Source organism: Cetorhinus maximus, chromosome 14, assembly GCF_964194155.1.
Source record: "Cetorhinus maximus chromosome 14, sCetMax3.hap1.1, whole genome shotgun sequence".
In the NCBI taxonomy this organism is placed as follows: domain Eukaryota; kingdom Metazoa; phylum Chordata; class Chondrichthyes; order Lamniformes; family Cetorhinidae; genus Cetorhinus; species Cetorhinus maximus.
This window is the reverse complement of record NC_135892.1, coordinates 115,194,102-115,213,006: the sequence shown is the minus strand read 5'-3', so window position 1 is coordinate 115,213,006 and position 18,905 is coordinate 115,194,102. Positions and strand designations below refer to the sequence as shown.

Sequence of the window (18,905 nt, the reverse complement as noted above, 5' to 3'; positions counted from 1 at the left end):
AGAGCAGGTCAGAGGCTAGGAATCCTGTGGTGAGTAACTCACCTCCTGACTCCCCAAAGCCTGTCCACCATCTACAAGGCACAAGTCAGGAGTGTGATGGGATACTCTCCACTTGCCTGGATGAGTGCAGCTCCCACAACACTCAAGAAGCTCGACACCATCCAGGACAAAGCAGCCCACTTGATTTGCATCCCATCCACAAACATTCACTCCCTCCACCACTGACGCACAATAGCAGCAGTGTGTACCATCTACAAGATGCACTGCAGGAATTCACCAAGGCTCCTTCGACAGCACCTTCCAGTCCTATGACCACTACCAACTAGAAGGACAAGGACAGCAGATAGATGGGAACATCACCACCTGGAAGTTCCCCTCCAAGTCACTCACCATCCTGACATGGAAATATATCGCCGTTCCTTCACTGTCGCTGGGTCAAAATCCTGGTACTCACTCCCTAACAGCACTGTGGGTGTACCTACACCACATGGACAGCAGCGGCTCAAGAAGGCAGCTCACCACCACCTTCTCAAGGGCAATTAGGGATGGGCAATAAATGCTGGCCCAGCCAGCGAAGCCCACATCCCGTGAAAGAATTTAAAAATCCATTTTTTTCGGAAATGTATCTGTCCACGGGATTTATGATGAGGGGACAGCAAATTCCCAGGAAACTTTGGAGCCATCGTGAACATCAGAGTCATTAACAAGAAGAGTAGAATTAGAAACTTGTCTTACTACCATGTTCTGTCAGAACTGGCTCCTCAGTAGGTAATAACTTCCAATAGACTGAAACCTCCTGCTAGTGCAGCCATGCAGCTTCTCTCCATATGAATTCAGAAGAAAACAACTTACCAGAAGTTTCTCTTCTTTCTCCAGCCACTTTTTATCCTCCAACATTTCTCGCTGTTGCTGTCGGATTCTCTCCTGGAGTTTGGTGTGCTCCATCTCCCTGAGTTTCTGAGCCTCTTCTTTGTTGTTAATCTCCCCAATAAGGTCAACTTCCTGTGAAACCCAGAGATTAATCAGGTTTGTCTCAAAAACAAGTAACAGCAAATGTTTCCATTGGAGACTGAGGTGGCTCTGTGCTGTCTCCTGAGAGACGCTCTCTCACTGCCAGATAGAAGGATACTGAGTTGAAAGCGGGCAGCACAATGGGTACATGCACAGTATGGTGAGCTGCTGAGATCGGGAACATGCTCTCGCTACATGTTCTACTGTGCAATCTCTGCTAGGATTGTGCTAACAGTTCCACATTGGCTTCAGTGCCCAATACAGGCAGTGAGAAATAAAACACACTCGAGTTCTCACCTTTCAATAACCTCCTCCCAATGAAACTCTGTCCAACTAAACATTGATGACAGACGCTTAGTTTCAATGTTCCTGACTGAATGCTCTGTTCACGCAGAGTGGGTAAGTTTTGAAATTTACCAGCCGGCTGATAACTGGATTGACCACGCAGTGTTGACCCACACAATCTTTGTCTATTTGATGAAACTTATCCCCACACTGTCTGAATCCCCAGGTTACTCGCACACAAATCAGATCAACAACAACAGAACCCAAGTTTGCATTCCAGGTTTGGAACTCAGTGAGAATCTTCAATTTTCAATGTCCATTCCCATTCAGCTCATGGTGGTAGATGACATTAAAAATTAAACAGGTAGTTGGAGCAACCAAATATTAAAAGACATCTCAGGGCTGGACAGTAACATTAGGAGACAGATTTCATTCAAACACAACTGGAGAGGTAAAATTACTCTTTGGAAGAATCAATGATTCCAGGCTACTAGCAAGAACACTCTTATTTATGAGTCCGAAGGTTGTGGTTCAAGAGGCTTGAGCACAAAATCGAGGCTGACACTCCCAGTACAATAGTGAGGGAGTGCAGCACGGTCAGAGGTGCCTTCTTTCAGATGGGATGTTAAAACGAGGCCCCCTCTGCCCTCTCAAGTGAGTATAAAAGATCCTGGGCATTATTCCAAGAAGAGCAGGGGAGTTCTCCCCAGTGTCCTGGCCAATATTTATCCCTCAACCAACAACGTTGGTTATCATCACATTGCTATTAGTGGGATCTCGCTGTGCAAGATCCCATAGCGGCCGCTGTATTTCCTACCTGACACTTGAAGTGACTGCTCTTCAAAAGTACTTTATTTGATATAAAACACTATGAGGTATCCTGAGGTCCTAAATACAAATCCTTTCCATTCACACAGTAACAGGTTAGCAGCTTTGACAAAGACCCATGCACGAGGCATCATTACACAAGCAAGCTGGTCTTACCCGGACACTCAGACGTCGGAACTGTTTCTGAGGGGAGGTGTTTGCGGAGTCACTAGGTGCCTGTTCATGTGGAGAACAGGGGATGTGTGGCGAGCTGGCACACAGAGACTCTGGCACCTGGGCATGTCGGACAGGCATACAGAAAACACAGCAATCAGCAACAAAACACAACGTGGGCAAAGCACATGGCACAGAGCAAGCCAACAGTCCTCGACTTCTGTAAGCAGGAAGTATCAAGGCTTTATCTATCACATGGTGAGCTCACACTTTATCCTCGGGTGTGATAGGGATTCCTGTAACTGCGACATCACTGAGCGGAGCATCTGAAAGCGAAGACTAGACAAGCACATATTACAATTCTAGTGATGCTCTAGGCTGCACTCATGTAAATTTATGAAGCATTTCATGGAAAATGATGATAATGATCTCCATTGATCTCAAACTAAAGTTACAGCAGGAGATTAGGTGGAACTCCGAAACGCTGACCCCAACAATTCTCTGATCAGTAAATCTCAAAAGTTGTCTTATTTCAACATAGAGGACAGCATCTCCTCATTAATGAGGGTCAAGCCTATTATAACTTTCTTCGAGCTGCTTCACCTGCTGTAAACACTGGTCTAGCTCTCTCACACTCACACATTTTACCCATTGTAAATCCACAGACTTCAGATGCTAAACTTGGGAAATCTTTGCTTTAATATTTTAACCGGTGTTTGACATTCCCCCTACAGAAGCCTAATGACACCTTCCTGTATCAGAGCATCTCACTGTGAAGCAGCTTCTCTCCCTCCAACCCTCTTCGTGAAAGATAAACACAAGTCCCAAACAATACGGTTTCCTCTACATTGGAGAGATCAAACGCAGACTGGGTGACCGCTTTGCAGAACACCTTCGGTCTGTTCGCAAGCATTACCCAGACCTCCCTGTCGCTTGCCATTTTAACACTCCACCCTGCTCTCATGCCCACATGTCCGTCCTTGGCCTGCTGCATTGTTCCAGTGAAGCTCAACACAAACTGGAGGAACAGCACCTCATCTTCTGACCAGGCACTTTACAGCCTTCCGGGCTGAATATTGAGTTCAACAATTTTAGACCATGAACTCTCTTCTCCATCCCCACCCCCTTTCCGATTCCCCCCCTTTTTTTTCCAATAATTTATATAGATCTTTCTTATCCCACCTACTTCCATTATTTTTAAATGTATTTCCATCCATTGTTTTATCTCTACCTTTTAGCCTATTTCGATCCCTTCCCTTCACCCCACCCCCACTAAGGCTATCTGTACCTTGCTTGTCCTGCTTTCTACCCTTAATTAGCACATTCCTTAGATAATATCACCACCTTCAACACCTCTTTGTCCTTTTGTCTGTGACATCTTTTGGTTATCTCCACCTATCACTGGCCCTCTATCCAGCTCTACCTGTCCCACCCCCCCTTAAACCAGCTTATATTTCACCTCTCTTCTATTTTTCCTTAGTTCTGTTGAAGGGTCATTCGGACTCAAAACGTTAACTGTGTCCCTCTCCGCAGATGCTGCCAGACCTGCTGAGTTTTTCCAGGTATTTTTGTTCTTGTTTTGGATTTCCAGCATCCGCAGTTTTTTGCTTTTATCCCAAACAATACAGCTGCCCTTGCTTACCAAAGGTGCTATAGGGGATCTCAAACAACCAATGACACCGTCCTAATCGTATTGGTTTACTTTTCCTCTCTTTAACAACACTGCCCTGTGCTTCTGGTCTGCTCGTGCATATCACCCCCTGCCCTCCCATCCTCACTCACACCCAGCCCGGAGTACAGGCTGGATAACTCCAATCCCACTGGTGTTGTCGTTCCTGTGAGCTGTCTTATCGCCCTCCATCTGCTGACTCTGTTTCAGATCCATTTACTTCGTGCATCTGACCACAATTGACTTGTTTGACCCCCCACCAGGTGGTTGATCTGTTTCCCAAGGTGCTCAATTAGTCAACACTTTGTGTTAGTGTCCGCTCCCTGGATATGAGAAAATCTGGAGTATCTCACTCACTCACTGGCTCCCTACACCAGTCACAAAATAATTTGTTCACTCGCTCACTAAGTGACTCATTCACTCACTCACCTACTCACTGGATCATTCACTCGCTCACTGGGCAGAATTTTATGGCCCCGTTTCGGTGGGGAGGAGGCTGTAAAATGCGGTGAGACATTCTAAACCTCACTGACTTCAGCGGGAAAGTAAATCCCCCTGCCGGAAAATCCTGCCCCACTGGTTCACTCACTCACTCCGACTCACCTAGTCAATCAATCAATCACTCACTCACTCACTCACTCACTCCGACTCACCTAATCAATCAATCAATCAATCAATCACTCACTCACTCACTCACTCACTCTGACTCACCTAATCACTCACTCACTCACTCCGACTCGCCTAATCACTGGTTCACTCACTCACTCACTGACTCAATGGTTGACTCACTCACGCACTCACTAGCTGACTCGCCCCCTAACTCACTCACTAACTAACTGACTCATTCACTCACTAACTAACTGACTCACTAACTGGTTTATTCACTCACTCACTGACTTACTCACTCATTCCCTCCCTCGCTCACTCACTGACTCACTCATTGGTTCACTCACTCACTTGCTCACCATGCGCCAAGTGTCTGGGTCTGGCCCCTCAGCTGAGGTCATCTGTGAATGGGGTGGTTGGTTTTGAAATTTATGGAGTGCAGCTATTTAAAGTCAATTCTCCCCAGCCTTAATGCCCCTTAATCCAGAAAAGAACTGCCCCACTTAGCCATAACCAGACTCCACTGTAAGTCCCTCGTAATGTGAAGCTTCACTTTTTGTTGTTCAGACTTTACATTAACTTTGACAAACGGATTTCAAGCTGGTACATACTTGGAAGTGAAGACTTGGATTCTGAAAGGGAAGCGGAGGGGATTTCACTGGGATTCCTCTCGTTCTAGCCGGCTGCAAAGGAGAACGATACCAGTTTAGTTTCACACATTTGAGACTGAGGCGTTTGGGACTTGTCCTTTCACCTTTAAGATCCGACGTAGACCATCGGGTTAAAGATCTCCTCACTCAAATTAAAATGATGATCTGGACCCGAGATTAAAGCTCAGTCCTTAGTTCACCCTCGTCGGCCGACTATTAAAAACAATCCTTCATCACAACAAGGTGTAGGAGTTTATTAGAGCTCAGGTCCATGTGATCAAACAGGCTCGGGTTCAGAGTGTAGAAGTGAGAGAGGAGAATGTGAGTGTGTGGGGAATGGACGCTGCTGTCTGTACATTCACATCAGTGACTGATTCAATTCTAATCAACCAAAAGGAGAGTGCTCTCTGCTCTGCCCCTTCATGTCTGAGGTGTCAGGAGACACAGAGTGGCAGATATCAGACAGAGGGAAAACTCACCGTGTATACAGTGTGTGGATAAATTACACACACAAGTATTTAGTTTATGAGCTAACATTTATGTTTTAGTTGGTGTTTTAGTGTTATACCGCTCGCTAAACAGTTAAATAGCCTCAAAGCTAAAAAAAAACACCATTTGTTATCCAACAGAGTGGGTCAGCTGTCGTGTGTATCCTGTACCATGTATGTCCTGGAAAACCACATCCACAGGAAATGCCACCAAGAGTCAACTGGGAATTTCTGCACACGAGTTGTGGCTGCATCACTGGAGAGTGTATGGGAGGGATGGGGGTTGGGGGCTGGGGGCTGGGGGCCGGGGGCCGGGGGCTGGGGGCCGGGGGCCGGGGGCCGGGGGCTGGGGGCTGAGGGATGAGGGATGAGGGATGAGGGACGAGGGCTGAGGGTAGCCCATTTCAGGAGGTGGTCACACTGCAGTTCAGGGGAAGTGGGTGTGGGTATTCAGTAGACAGATGAGGAGGGACAGGTCAGCTGGGAGTGTGATACGCGCATTCAGTATTGAGTATCAGTGAGGCTGATTCTAACCCGGGACATCCTGTGTCTCTGGATGACTAGTCCAGTGACAATACCACTACACCATCGTCTAAGGTAGGTATTCAGTCCCTTGCATGTAACATAGACAGTCTAACATTTGATCATGGATCAATGAGAAATTGGGCAGCTCTATTCAGATCCAGCCTTGGAACCAAACACTACAAGATAGAGAAGTTCTGATGTGAAAAGAAATTGGTGTGAAGCCAGGAGGAGCAGTGCTTCTCCTCCTAACCCTACACCATTGCTGTTATCTCATACACACCTTCTTTGTCACGGCTCCATTTTTACCTGATGGTGCCTTTGGAAAAGCGCTTAGGACATCTCCCCATGTTAAAGGAGTTCGAGAATGCAAGTTATCGGTCTTGTCAACTTCAGGTTAATGTAATGTAATAATCCTGAGGGAAAATGAGAGTTGGGCCTAGTCTCAACAATGAGAAACGAGATGGAGATCCTGAATGGTCTTAACAAGGTGGACGTGGAAAGGATGTTTCCTCTTGTGGGTGAGTCCAGAACTAGGGGGCACTATTTTAAAATTAGGGGTCGCCCTTTTAGGACAGAGATAAGGAGAATTTTTTTCTCTCAGAGGGTTGTGGACTTTGGAACTCTCTGCCTCAGAAGGTGGTGGTGGCGGGGTCACTGAATATTTTTAAGATGGAGGTAGGTAGGTTCTTTATAGGAAAGGGAATCAAAGATTATTAGGGGTAGATGGGAACCACAAAACAGGTCAGTCATGATCTTATTGAATGGTGGAGCAGGCTCGAGGGGCTGAATGGCCTCCTCCTGCTCTTATTTTATATATCCCTTTGTACATGGGAACACTGAAACTGCTCAATGAAAAAGGACCAAATGCCAACTAGTTCACCTTCTACTCTCCAGGTAGTTGTGTGATACAATGATAATGGAGTTGTAGATTAATCACAGCCATCAATCTTGATTAATGAGCCTACAACTGACCCAACACAAGTTGAAGAAATCCCACAGTGTTAGGGAGCTTGGGATCCAGGAAGCCAAACTGACCTGTTCCCTGCCCCATGTTACACTTGACCACACATCATGCCTTAAATTACTCAGATACCGGAATATAAAATGTGATTTTTTTTTAAAAGAAACCTCTCTAATTTGTATCTAAATGAATTCATTTAGTTTGTTCCCACTATCTCACTGGAGAGACTATTTAAGGCAAAAGCCAGAGGTTTCAGGAAGACAGAGCAGGACGAAGAGGTGAATGTTATAAACTAAACTGTTCAATACACAGAACCACATTTGGGAACGTGTCAGGAAGGGATTGAAGGTTCCGTTCTCTTACAGTTAAATCTGCTGAAGATATCGAATGTTATTCATTATTAACCAGAATCTCAATGTTTCTCATCTTGTAAACAACTCATCGAATACCTTTGGCGGGGCCTCATTTACGATGGCCGGATGGTCCAAGTTCCTGGAGGTGAGGCGACGCTGTGTCCAGTAATTCCTCTCCTTCTGCTGCTCAATTTCCATCTGGTGAATATCACTGCAAAAGGAGAGAGAGAGAGACCAGATCCAGATGGGCCACAACAGGGACTCCTACCAGTCAGTCCACACACCGACTGACCACTGCCCATTCACTGAGAAAGCAGGAACATGACACAAAGCAGAAACATTGAATAGGCTCCCCAATCAACCCGTTTTACTGACTGTATCTCTACTGATGTTAATCCAGCTCCCTCACACTGTCACTCAGTAAACCCTCTTCCCCCAGTGCCCTGTGTTACTGACTGTATCTCTACTGATGTTAATCCAGCTCCCTCACACAGTCACTCAGTAACCCCTCTCCCCCCAGCGCCCTGTGTTACTGACTGTATCTCTACTGATGTTAATCCAGCTCCCTCACACTGTCACTCAGTAACTCCTCTTCTAGATATAGATACTGTATAAGTATTTCCCCTGTCAGCTGGTTTGAAATCCAACCCCTCCCTGTTCTGGCAGTGATAGTCTCACCTTAATTGACAGACTATTTCAGTGAACTTTGGCCTTTCTCGAGGTTCATATGTCCAGCAGCGGGTCATCAGAGTGTAAAGTGTTGGTGGACAGAAGTCTGGTTTTGGAAGCCGGTCTCCTCTTTCTAATACACCAATCACATCCCGATTCTCCAGCCAGAAGAATGGTTGCTTTCCAAAGCTGACAATCTCCCACGTGCAGACACCTAAAGAGGGAGTGATAACTAAAGATCAGCAAGGAGTTGGGGAGGTTACTCTTGGATGATAGAATAGAGCATAAAACAAAAAACCTGTCTCAGAGTGATGGGGGATCGATAACCTGTCTCAGAGCGATGGGGATCGATAACCTGTCTCAGAGCGATGGGGGATGGATAACCTGTCTCAGAGCGATGGGGGATGGATAACCTGTCTCAAAGCGATGGGGATCGATAACCTGTCTCAGAGCGATGGGGATCGATAACCTGTCTCAGAGTGATGGGGATCGATAACCTGTCTCAGAGCGATGGGGGATGGATAACCTGTCTCAGAGCGATGGGGATCGATAACCTGTCTCAGAGCGATGGGGATCGATAACCTGTCTCAGAGCGATGGGGATAACCTGTCTCAGAGCGATGGGGATCGATAACCTGTCTCAGAGCGATGGGGATAACCTGTCTCAGAGCGATGGGGATCGATAACCTGTCTCAGAGCGATGGGGATAACCTGTCTCAGAGCGATGGGGATAACCTGTCTCAGAGCGATGGGGATAACCTGTCTCAGAGCGATGGGGATAACCTGTCTCAGAGCGATGGGGATAACCTGTCTCAGAGCGATGGGGATAACCTGTCTCAGAGCGATGGGGATAACCTGTCTCAGAGCGATGGGGATAACCTGTCTCAGAGCGATGGGGATAACCTGTCTCAGAGCGATGGGGATAACCTGTCTCAGAGCGATGGGGTAGATAAACCGTCTCAGTGCACACACCATTTCCATGGAAAGGAATGTCAGGATAAGTGGATAACTAGCTGCTGATTCACTTTGACACAGCACACGGGTCCCACCTCCCCAACCAGGCCAATTTCACCCTCGCTGTGTCTCAATAACTCAGTCACCCTCAGTACTTTGGCACACTGACCATTTCTCAAATTTTGGGTTGGGCAGTGAATGTCCACTGATTGGTGGACCATGGTTCGGGTGGGGGGAGGTTGCATCATATTCCCAACCAATCCTGTTCCAGTCTTATTGTCACATGGCTTCAGTTCCAGGCAGCAATTACTGGATAGTGATAAGGACTGGGGGCTGCTTCCCGGATTCCTCACCAAGAGCCACGTAAGAAAATCTGAAGCAGACTAAGTGAGGTCAGTAACACACACAACGATTGGCATCTAGTGAACTCTGTCCTAGTGTTTGAGCACACAGCAGCGAGAATGATACTATAAGAGGGGAGGGGATAGGGGGAAAAACTGGGCAGATGTAGCTGAGATACAGATCAGTTGTCGTAAATGGTTGTTTTTCAGGCTGGAGGATGGTGGACAGTGGAGATCCTCTAGGGTCAGTGTTTGGGCCACTGCTTTTTTAGTGATACGTAGATGACTTGGATCTTGGAAGACAGAGTTATATTTCAGAACTTATTGATGATTCCAAAATTGGAGGTGTGTCAGACTGAGAGGATGATGTGAATCACCCACAACAGAACATGGATAAGCTGGTGGAACGGGCAGACAAGTGGAGGGTAGAATTCTATCAGAGACGTGGGAGCTGATACATTTTGGCAGAATGGATTGGTTGGAGAGACAATATAGACTTAATGGAACAATTCCAAAAAGTGTGCAGGGACAGAGGGACCTGGGTCCATGTGCATCGATCTGTGAAGCCGGCAGGGCACATTGAGAGAGTGATTAGCAAAGCATATGGGTGCCTGGGCTCCATAAATAAAGGCATTGAGTACAAAAGCAGGGAAGTTATACTGAACCTTTATAAGGCTCTGGTTAGACTCCAATCGGATTGTTGCATCCAGTTCTGGTCACCACACTTTAGGAAGGATGTGAGGGTCCTTGAGTGGGTGCAGAGGTTTATCAGAATGGTTCCCGGGATGGGGGATTTGGTTGGATTGGAGAAGCTGGGGTTCTCCCCCTTGGAGCAAAGGAGATCAAGGGGAGATTTGACAGAAAAGCACAAGATTATGACAGGTTTGGATGAGATAGACAAGGAAAAGCTGTTCCCATTGGCTGATGGTACAAGGACTGAGAGACACAGATTTAAGATTTTGGGCAAGAGATGTGGGAGAATGTGAGGAAGAACCTTTTTACACAGCGAGTGGTGATGACCTGGAACTTACTGCTCACGAAGGGGGTGGAAGCAGAAACAATCAGTAATTTCAGGATGAAATTGGATGGACGCTTGAGGGGAATAATCTTTCGGGGCTATGGGTGTCGAATGGGGGAGTGGGGCTGACTGGATGGCTCCGCTCAGACAGGTGGCTATGGAGCTGCCTGAGTCTCTGTCCTGCAAGGGAAGAAGGTCCATGGTTAGCCTCTCCCCTCCCCGAGCCAAGGAGCCTCTTACTTGCTGCACCATTAACCCATTCTTCAACTCAATCACTTACCAAACATCCACACATCACTCGAGGAGGTAAAGCGTCTGAAGTTGATGGATTCTGGGGCCATCCACTTAATCGGCATTCTAGTCACTGATGCTAAGGAATAAATGACAAGATCTCAGGATAAATAGATTGTTCAACTCCGTCTCTCACAGCGCAGTGAACACGGAGCCAAAGCACTCATATATTCATATTTTTCACAAATGTTTCTCATCATTAAGATGACGTATGTAGTAATGATGAAGAAGGTATTTTTCTCACGAGTTGCACCTCATTTTGACATCGAACACTCCCAGGACAGGTACAGCCCGGGGTTAGATACAGAGTAAAGCTCCCTCTACACTATCCCCATCAAACACGCCCAGGACAGGTACTGCACGGGGTTAGATACAGAGTAAAGCTCCCTCTACTCTGTCCCCATCAAACACTCCCAGGACAGGTACAGCACGGGGTTAGATACAGAGTAAAGTTCCCTCTACTCTGTCCCCATCAAACACTCCCAGGACAGGTACAGCACGGGGTTAGATACAGAGTAAAGCTCCCTCTACTCTGTCCGCATCAAACACTCCCAGGACAGGTACAGCACGGGGTTAGATACAGAGTAAAGCTCCCTCTACACTGACCCATCGAGGAAGCTGATGCATAGTTCAGGTGAGGAGGGGGATCCCTGACTGGGATCACCTGTTTGAATGTCGCTAAAGGTTGAAATTACTCACAAACATTTCAATGGTTTATATAAAGGAAAGGTCTTGCAATTTTTTACACAACTTCAGAACGTCCCAATACATTTCACAGCCAATGAAATAGATTAAAAGTTTAGTCATGTTGTATTGTAGAAAAGAAGGCAGCCAACTTCAGCACAGCAAGATCCCACAAACAGCAATGGGATAATAAGATGATCTGCTTTAGAGGTGTTGTTTGAGGGACACTGGGGAAAGCTCCCCTGCTCTATTCAATATATTGTCATTACACACTCCTGGAGGGGCCGGGGGGTGGGGGGAGGGGGAGCAGATTTGGTTTTGGCTTAACAGCCAATAGGAGGAACAGTACTCCCTCAGTACTGACTCTCGGACAGTGCGGCACTCCCTCAGTACTGACACTCGGACAGTGCGGCGCTCCCTCAGTACTGACACTCTGACAGTGCGGCACTCCCTCAGTACTGACCCTCCGACAGTGCAGCGCTCCCTCAGTACTGACACTCTGACAGTGCGGCACTCCCTCAGTACTGACCCTCCGACAGTGCAGCGCTCCCTCAGTACTGACACTCTGACAGTGCGGCACTCCCTCAGTACTGACCCTCCGACAGTGCAGCGCTCCCTCAGTACTGACACTCCAACAGTGCGGCGCTCCCTCAGTACTGACCCTCGGACAGTGCGGCACTCCCTCAGTACTGACACTCGGACAGTGCGGCACTCCCTCAGTACTGACACTCGGACAGTGCCGCACTCCCTCAGTACTGACACTCGGACAGTGCGGCACTCCCTCAGTACTGACACTCGGACAGTGCGGCACTCCCTCAGTACTGACCCTCCGACAGTGCGGCGCTCCCTCAGTACTGACACTCTGACAGTGCGGCGCTCCCTCAGTACTGACCCTCCGACGGTGCGGTACTCCCTCAGTACTGACCCTCCGACAGTGCAGCGCTCCCTCAGTACTGACACTCTGACAGTGCAGCGCTCCCTCAGTACTGACCCTCTGACAGTGCAGCACTCCCTCAGTACTGACCCTCGGACAGTGCAGCACTCCCTTAGTACTGACCCTCGGACAGTGCAGCACTCCCTCAGCACTGACCCTCGGACAGTACAGCGCTCCCTCAGCACTGACCCTCGGACAGTGCAGCGCTCCCTCAGCACTGACCCTCGGACAGTGTAGCGCTCCCTCAGCACTGACCCTCGGACAGTGCAGCGCTCCCTCAGCACTGACCCTCGGACAGTGCAGCGCTCCCTCAGTACTGACCCTCTAACAGTGTGGCACTCCCTCAGTACTGACCCTCTAACAGTGTGGCACTCCCTCAGTACTGACCCTCTAACAGTGTGGCACTCCCTCAGTACTGACCCTCTAACAGTGTGGCACTCCCTCAGTACTGACCCTCTAACAGTGTGGCACTCCCTCAGTATTGACCCTCTAACAGTGTGGCACTCCCTCAGTATTGACATTATAACAGTGTGGCACTCCCTAAGTACTGACCCTCTAACAGTGTGGCACTCCCTCAGTACTGACCCTCTAACAGTGTGGCACTCCCTCAGTACTGACCCTCTAACAGTGTGGCACTCCCTCAGTATTGCCCCTCTAACAGTGCGGCACTCCCTCAGTACTGACCCTCTGACAGTGCGGCACTCCCTCAGTACTGATCCTCGGACAGTGCAGCACTCCCTCAGTACTGACGCTCTAACAGTGTGGCACTCCCTCAGTATTGCCCCTCTAACAGTGCGGCACTCCCTCAGTACTGACCCTCTGACAGTGCGGCACTCCCTCAGTACTGATCCTCGGACAGTGCAGCACTCCCTCAGTACTGACCCTCTGACAGTGCGGCACTCCCTCAGTACTGATCCTCGGACAGTGCAGCACTCCCTCAGTACTGACGCTCTGACAGTGCGGCACTCCCTCAGTACTGTGCTGGAAGTGTTAGCCTGGATTATGTTGCCAGTCTGTGGAGTGGGTTTTGCAGTGACAGCCCTCTCACTCAGAAGCGAGGGAGGGTGCAACCATTTGAGATCATAAACATGAGTGCTGGCATCATCATCTCCCAGGTCCTCACAATATTGTCAGGTCAGCAGCATGATATAATGAGAGTGTAAGTGTTGAATGATTTAAAGCTGTTCCTACCTTTGTAATAATTATCCTCTTCTATGTAACGCGAGAGTCCAAAATCACCCAGTTTCACACAAGTAGGACCAGCAACAAGAACATTCCTCACCGCTATGTCCCTGGAGTGAAGAAAAGATGAGGGATCGATGATCAGAGAGAGAGAGAGAGAGAGAAATAGACAATGAGAAACTGAAAGAAGGAATGATGGGAATGGAGAAACAGTCAGCCAGAAGGATAAATATTAAGAGGTGTACGGTCAGTGAGGGGAGGCTTTGGCCTGAGTGAGACAGAGACTGAGTCAGTATATGTGGGGATTTGGTTCAAAGTGGGAATTCAACTGGTAAACCTTTCTCAAGTTCAATTTTAGAGTAAGAGTCAGATTCAGTGCATAGGGGGAAAGAGGTGCTTTAGGTAAGGTTTACTGCAAGAAGTGGAGTTTGCAGAGTGGGGAGTTCGGTGAAGAATGGGGAGGAGGTGCTATTTTCACACTCCAGTATGTGATTTCCACTTTGATGCAGCAGAAGGAGCAGGTGAACCAGTAACTGGTTTTATTAGTTTTATTAGTATTCAAAGTACTGTATTGTTTTATCAGTATTGTAAAGTTTACTAGCAGTGTCAAAACCCAATGGGAGCTGTAGGCTTTATTAATTATAATTAATTTGCAATGATTAATTAATTAACACATATTGGAGATGGCAGGGCAGGTGATGTGCTGCGATTACAGGATGTGGGAGCTGCTGGGTACCAGTGTGATCCAGGGCAAACACACCTGCAGTAAGCGTTCGCAGCTCCGCGTTATTGAGCTGGAGGCTGAGCTGCAGACACTGCGGCATGTCAGGGAGGGGGGGAAAGTTACCTGGTCACTTCATTCCAGGAGGTAGTCACACTCCTTAGGATGGAGTCTTCTGATTTGGTCAGTGGTCAGGGACAGCAGGGCGTGACTGCAAGTGAGGCAGGTAAAGGAACTCAGAGGGTGGGAGTGCAGGAGTCTCAGTCCTTGCAATTGCCCAAGAGGTCTGAGCTTGTTTGGATGAGAGAGGGGCTTCAGGGTGGATGAGCTAATTGGCCACGGTACCATGGTACAGGAAGCCATTCAAGCTGGGGGAATTGTAAGGAATGTAGTGGTAGTAGGGGGCAGTATGGTCAGAGGGATTGACACTAACAGGAAGAAATAGAGAGTACAAATCTAACAGTGAATTAACAGATGAGACTAGAGGTTATAAAATGAATAAAAGGATAAAACTAAAAGCTCTGTATCTGAATGCACTTGGCATTCAAAACCTTGATGTAAATAATTACGATTTGACAGCCAGAACGGAGACAGGGCTGCAGGAGGACATGGATTGAGACCTGGTTATTGAAGGGTACATGACATTTAGGAAGGACAGGAAGCGAGGAAAAGGTGGAGGGGTTGCTCTGTTGGCTAATGATGGTATTAGCACATTAGAGAGGGATAACCTAAGATCAGGAAACCAGGATGTGGAAACGGTTTGGGTAGAGATGAGTATTGGTAAAGGTAAGAAGTCACTTGTGGGAGTTGTGTACAGACCCCCTAACAGTAACCACATGGTCGGGTGGAGAACAAAGGAAGAAATAATTGGAGCTTGTCAGAAAGGCACAGTGATAATCATGGGAGATTTTACTTTACATATAGACTGGAAAAGTCAGATGGGCAAAGATAGCCTAGATAAGGAGTACATTGAATGTTTTCGGGATAGTTTCTTAGAACAGCAGGTTCTGGAGCCAACCAGAGAGCAGGCTATACTAGACCTGGTATTGTGCAACGAGATGGTAGTAATTAATGATCTCATAGTGAGGGTGCCCCTAGTTAGCAGTGGCTATAATATGACTGAATTTTACATTCAGTTTGAGGGAGAGAAAAGTTGGTCCAAGACTATGTTTTTAAACTTAAATAAGGGCAATTATGAGGGCAGGAAAGCAGAGCTGGCTGAAGTGAATTGGCAAATTAGGTTAAAGATAGGTCAATATAGATGCAGTGGCAAACATTTAAGAATACACAGAATAGATACATTCCAACAAGTGAGATAAACTCCAAGGGATGGACACACCATCCATGGTTAACTGGAAAGTATCAAACTTAAAGAAAACGCACATAATTGTGTAAAGATAGGTGGAAGGTCAAAAGATTGGACAGAATATAAGGAACAACAAAGGATGGCTGAAAGATTAATAAGGAGGGAAAAATTAAAGTATGAGAGAAAGCTATGCCAGAAATATAAAAACAGATAATAAGAGTTTCTATAAGAGTTTCAGGGGGCTTTCTGTCAGCGCCCGCCCTCCTCCTGCCCCCACCCCAGCAGCGCTGAGCTTTTCAGCACATACTTCACGATTGCTGCCCGTTAATTGACCAGCCAGTGAAATCACAGCTGGGGATCAATCGCAATCCATTCCCTGGCCAATCCCAGGCTCGCTCACCCCGTCCAACCGCGACCTAAAATTTCAGGCCCAGTAAATTGGTGAAACATGATTTCCCTTTCACAAAACCATGTAGACTCTGCCTGATTGCCTTGAATTTTCTTAAATGAGAATTGCAGAGCTCTGAGATTCAGAGGGATCTGGGTGTCTTTGTGCAAAAATCACAAAAGGCTGGTATGCAGGTACAGCAGGTAATTAAGAAATCTAATAGAATGTTATCATTTATTGTGAGAGGAATTGATTACAAAAGTAGGGAGGTTATACTTCAGTTGTACAGGGCACTGGTGAGACCACATCTGGAGTATTGTGTACAGTACTGGCCTCCTTATTTAAAGAAAGATGTAAATGCGTTAGAAGCAGTTCAGAGAAGGTTTACCAGAAAAATAGCTGGAATGGGTGGGTTGTCTTATGAGGAAAGGCTGGACAGACTGGGCTTGTATCCATAAGACCATAAGACATAGGAGCAGAAATTAGGCCATTCGGCCCATCCAGTCTGCTCCGCCATTCAATCATGGCGTTTAGAACAGTAAGAGGCGACTTGATTGAAACCTTTAGGATCCTGAGGGGTCTTGATAGGGTGAATGTAGAGAAGATGTTTCCTCTTGTGGGAGAATCTAGAACTAGGGGTCACTGTTTAAAAATAAGGGCTCGCCCAGTTAAAACAGAGATGAGGTGAATTTTTTTCACTCAGAGTCTTTGGAACTCTCTTCCTCAAAAGGTGGTGGAAGCAGAGTCACTGAATACTTTTAAGGCAGAGGTGGATAGATTCTTGGTAAGCAAGGGGGTGATAGGTTATTGGGGATTATGCAGATTTGAGGTTACTATCAGGTCAGCCATGAGCTTATTAAAAATGGCAGCGCAGGCTCCAGGGGCTGAATTGCCTACTCCTGCTCCCTGTTCATAGGTTCATATGTTCGTGTGTAATAATCACTTCATTGAGCTCTACTCATGAAAAACATTTCTTAGATTGACTGAACCATTTGGTGCAGTAAGATTTTGGGAGTTTACACAAGGTCAAACACAGGACATATTTATGTAACGGGCATATTCCTGGATAATTAGCAGCAAAACTCAGCCCCAGGCACAATGATGTAAAAAAGCCAGAGTATTCTCCTCTCCAGAAATGGTGCCCACATGTTGTGACTGGAATAAGCAGCCCCCACAGTCTATCAGGACTGGGTACCGTGGTGGTGTGACCTTGCTATTGGACAAGCAATCCAGAGGGCAGGAGTTCAAATCCCACTCTGGCCAGTTGGTAATTTGAGGAAGGTGTGAGTAGGAAATAGCTGTGGAAATGAATGGATTGCGATCAAACTCGACTACCTGCCCTAGAAACAAGGGGAGGCTACAGCCCCTTGTACCTTCTCCGCCATTCAATTTGATCATATCTGATCCATATGATAGCCATCATGATGCTCAGTTCCAAATCTCTTGATATTCTTACCCAGCACAAACCTATCAACCTCTGTTGTGGAAAATACAAGACTCTCAGCGTCCCCCAGCCTCCTGGGGGAAAGGCAGCTCCAGATTTTCAACACCCATCCTCAGATTTACTCTTTCCATCAGCTCCTTCAGTGACATATTTAACTCTGCTCCCATGACAACACTTCTCATACACAAACCTGCATGGCCCAGGTTTTGATGTGATAGATCTCCCTCCCTGAAGGACATTACTTGTGATTTGACAACAATCAGAGATTGGTCAGAGTGCAGAAGGAGGTAGTTCAGCCCATCGAGCCCATGCCGTGTTTCCCCAACAGCAATTTGGTTGCAATCTAGCAGCTTTTCCTAGGAACTTTCCAGTTTTTATCCCCAAACTTTCCAGGTTTTATTGAATTCAGTTTCACACCTTGGGCGGCCCAAGGGCCCGAGGCAGAGAGTCGCGACCCTGAGTAACATCATCGAGGGATAGCTGATCAGCAACTCTCCAATCTTTCTCTAAGTGCCTGAACCTCCCGACACATTTCCACATCCAACCTGTGAACATTTATCCTGGTTACCCGGTGGTTGTTAATGTTTGACTTACCGATGAACAACCTTCACTCCCTCAAGATAGGCAAGAGCTTTCGAAATCTGCCAGGAGTAGTCGATGAGGGTCAACACCTCCAGACTGCTTTTATTTGTTGCCAGGTAGCTCTCCAGCTGATTTAACAAAACACACATACCGTGATCAGCCGGGTGATAGCGGGGCTTCCGCACATAAACAGGAAGAGCTGAGGTTAAACTCTGGAGAAGGGGAGAGGCTGTGACAGAGCTTGGAGCAGTTGGAGTTTTGCTCCCTTTCAGCCTCATCACAACCACGACTCGGTCAGGGTCAGGATGTCCAATGGCCAATGAGAGGGGGAGGGGGATATACTGCCAGTGTTATCGGGGTTACTGTGAGGAACGGAGGCTGGAGGAATGGACCTCACTGCAGTGATAGAGAAACTATAGGGTTCTGGCAAGGGAAGTAAACATGTCTGAAGTTATGGAGACTCTAATTCCACAGTGGGAGCTCCCACCACAGGAAGGGATTAATGACCAGAATATCTGCATTTAGTAATATGCATCGAGGGATAAATATTAACCAGAACACTGGGGACAAGTCCAGTGCTCTTCTTCAAGACAGTGCTGTGAATTACTTAACATCCACCTGAGAAAACAGGTATAGCCACAGTTTAACATTTCAACAGGTACCTAAGACAGTGCAGCACTCACACAGTACTGTCCCTCTGACAGTGCAGCACTCACACAGTACTGTCCCTCTGACAGTGCAGCACTCACACAGTACTGTCCCTCTGACAGTGCAGCACTCACACAGTACTGTCCCTCTGACAGTGCAGCACTCACACAGTACTGTCCCTCTGACAGTGCAGCACTCACACAGTACTGACCCTC

General features: G+C 47.3%; 1 protein-coding gene across 1 annotated transcript in view; it reads right to left on the bottom strand.

Annotated features, from left to right (window-relative positions):
* Positions 1 to 18,905, bottom strand: part of LOC144690013 (protein-tyrosine kinase 2-beta-like) — a 156,189-nt gene that overhangs the window by 20,839 nt on the left and 116,445 nt on the right. The window contains exons 16-23 of the mRNA XM_078557544.1: positions 18,055 to 18,170; positions 13,611 to 13,711; positions 10,791 to 10,880; positions 8,208 to 8,412; positions 7,626 to 7,740; positions 5,164 to 5,235; positions 2,281 to 2,397; positions 853 to 1,002 (exon numbers count right to left, since the gene is read on the bottom strand). Coding sequence (XP_078413670.1) covers positions 853 to 1,002; positions 2,281 to 2,397; positions 5,164 to 5,235; positions 7,626 to 7,740; positions 8,208 to 8,412; positions 10,791 to 10,880; positions 13,611 to 13,711; positions 18,055 to 18,170 — 966 coding nt within the window. The remainder of the gene's footprint in view (positions 1 to 852; positions 1,003 to 2,280; positions 2,398 to 5,163; positions 5,236 to 7,625; positions 7,741 to 8,207; positions 8,413 to 10,790; positions 10,881 to 13,610; positions 13,712 to 18,054; positions 18,171 to 18,905) is intronic.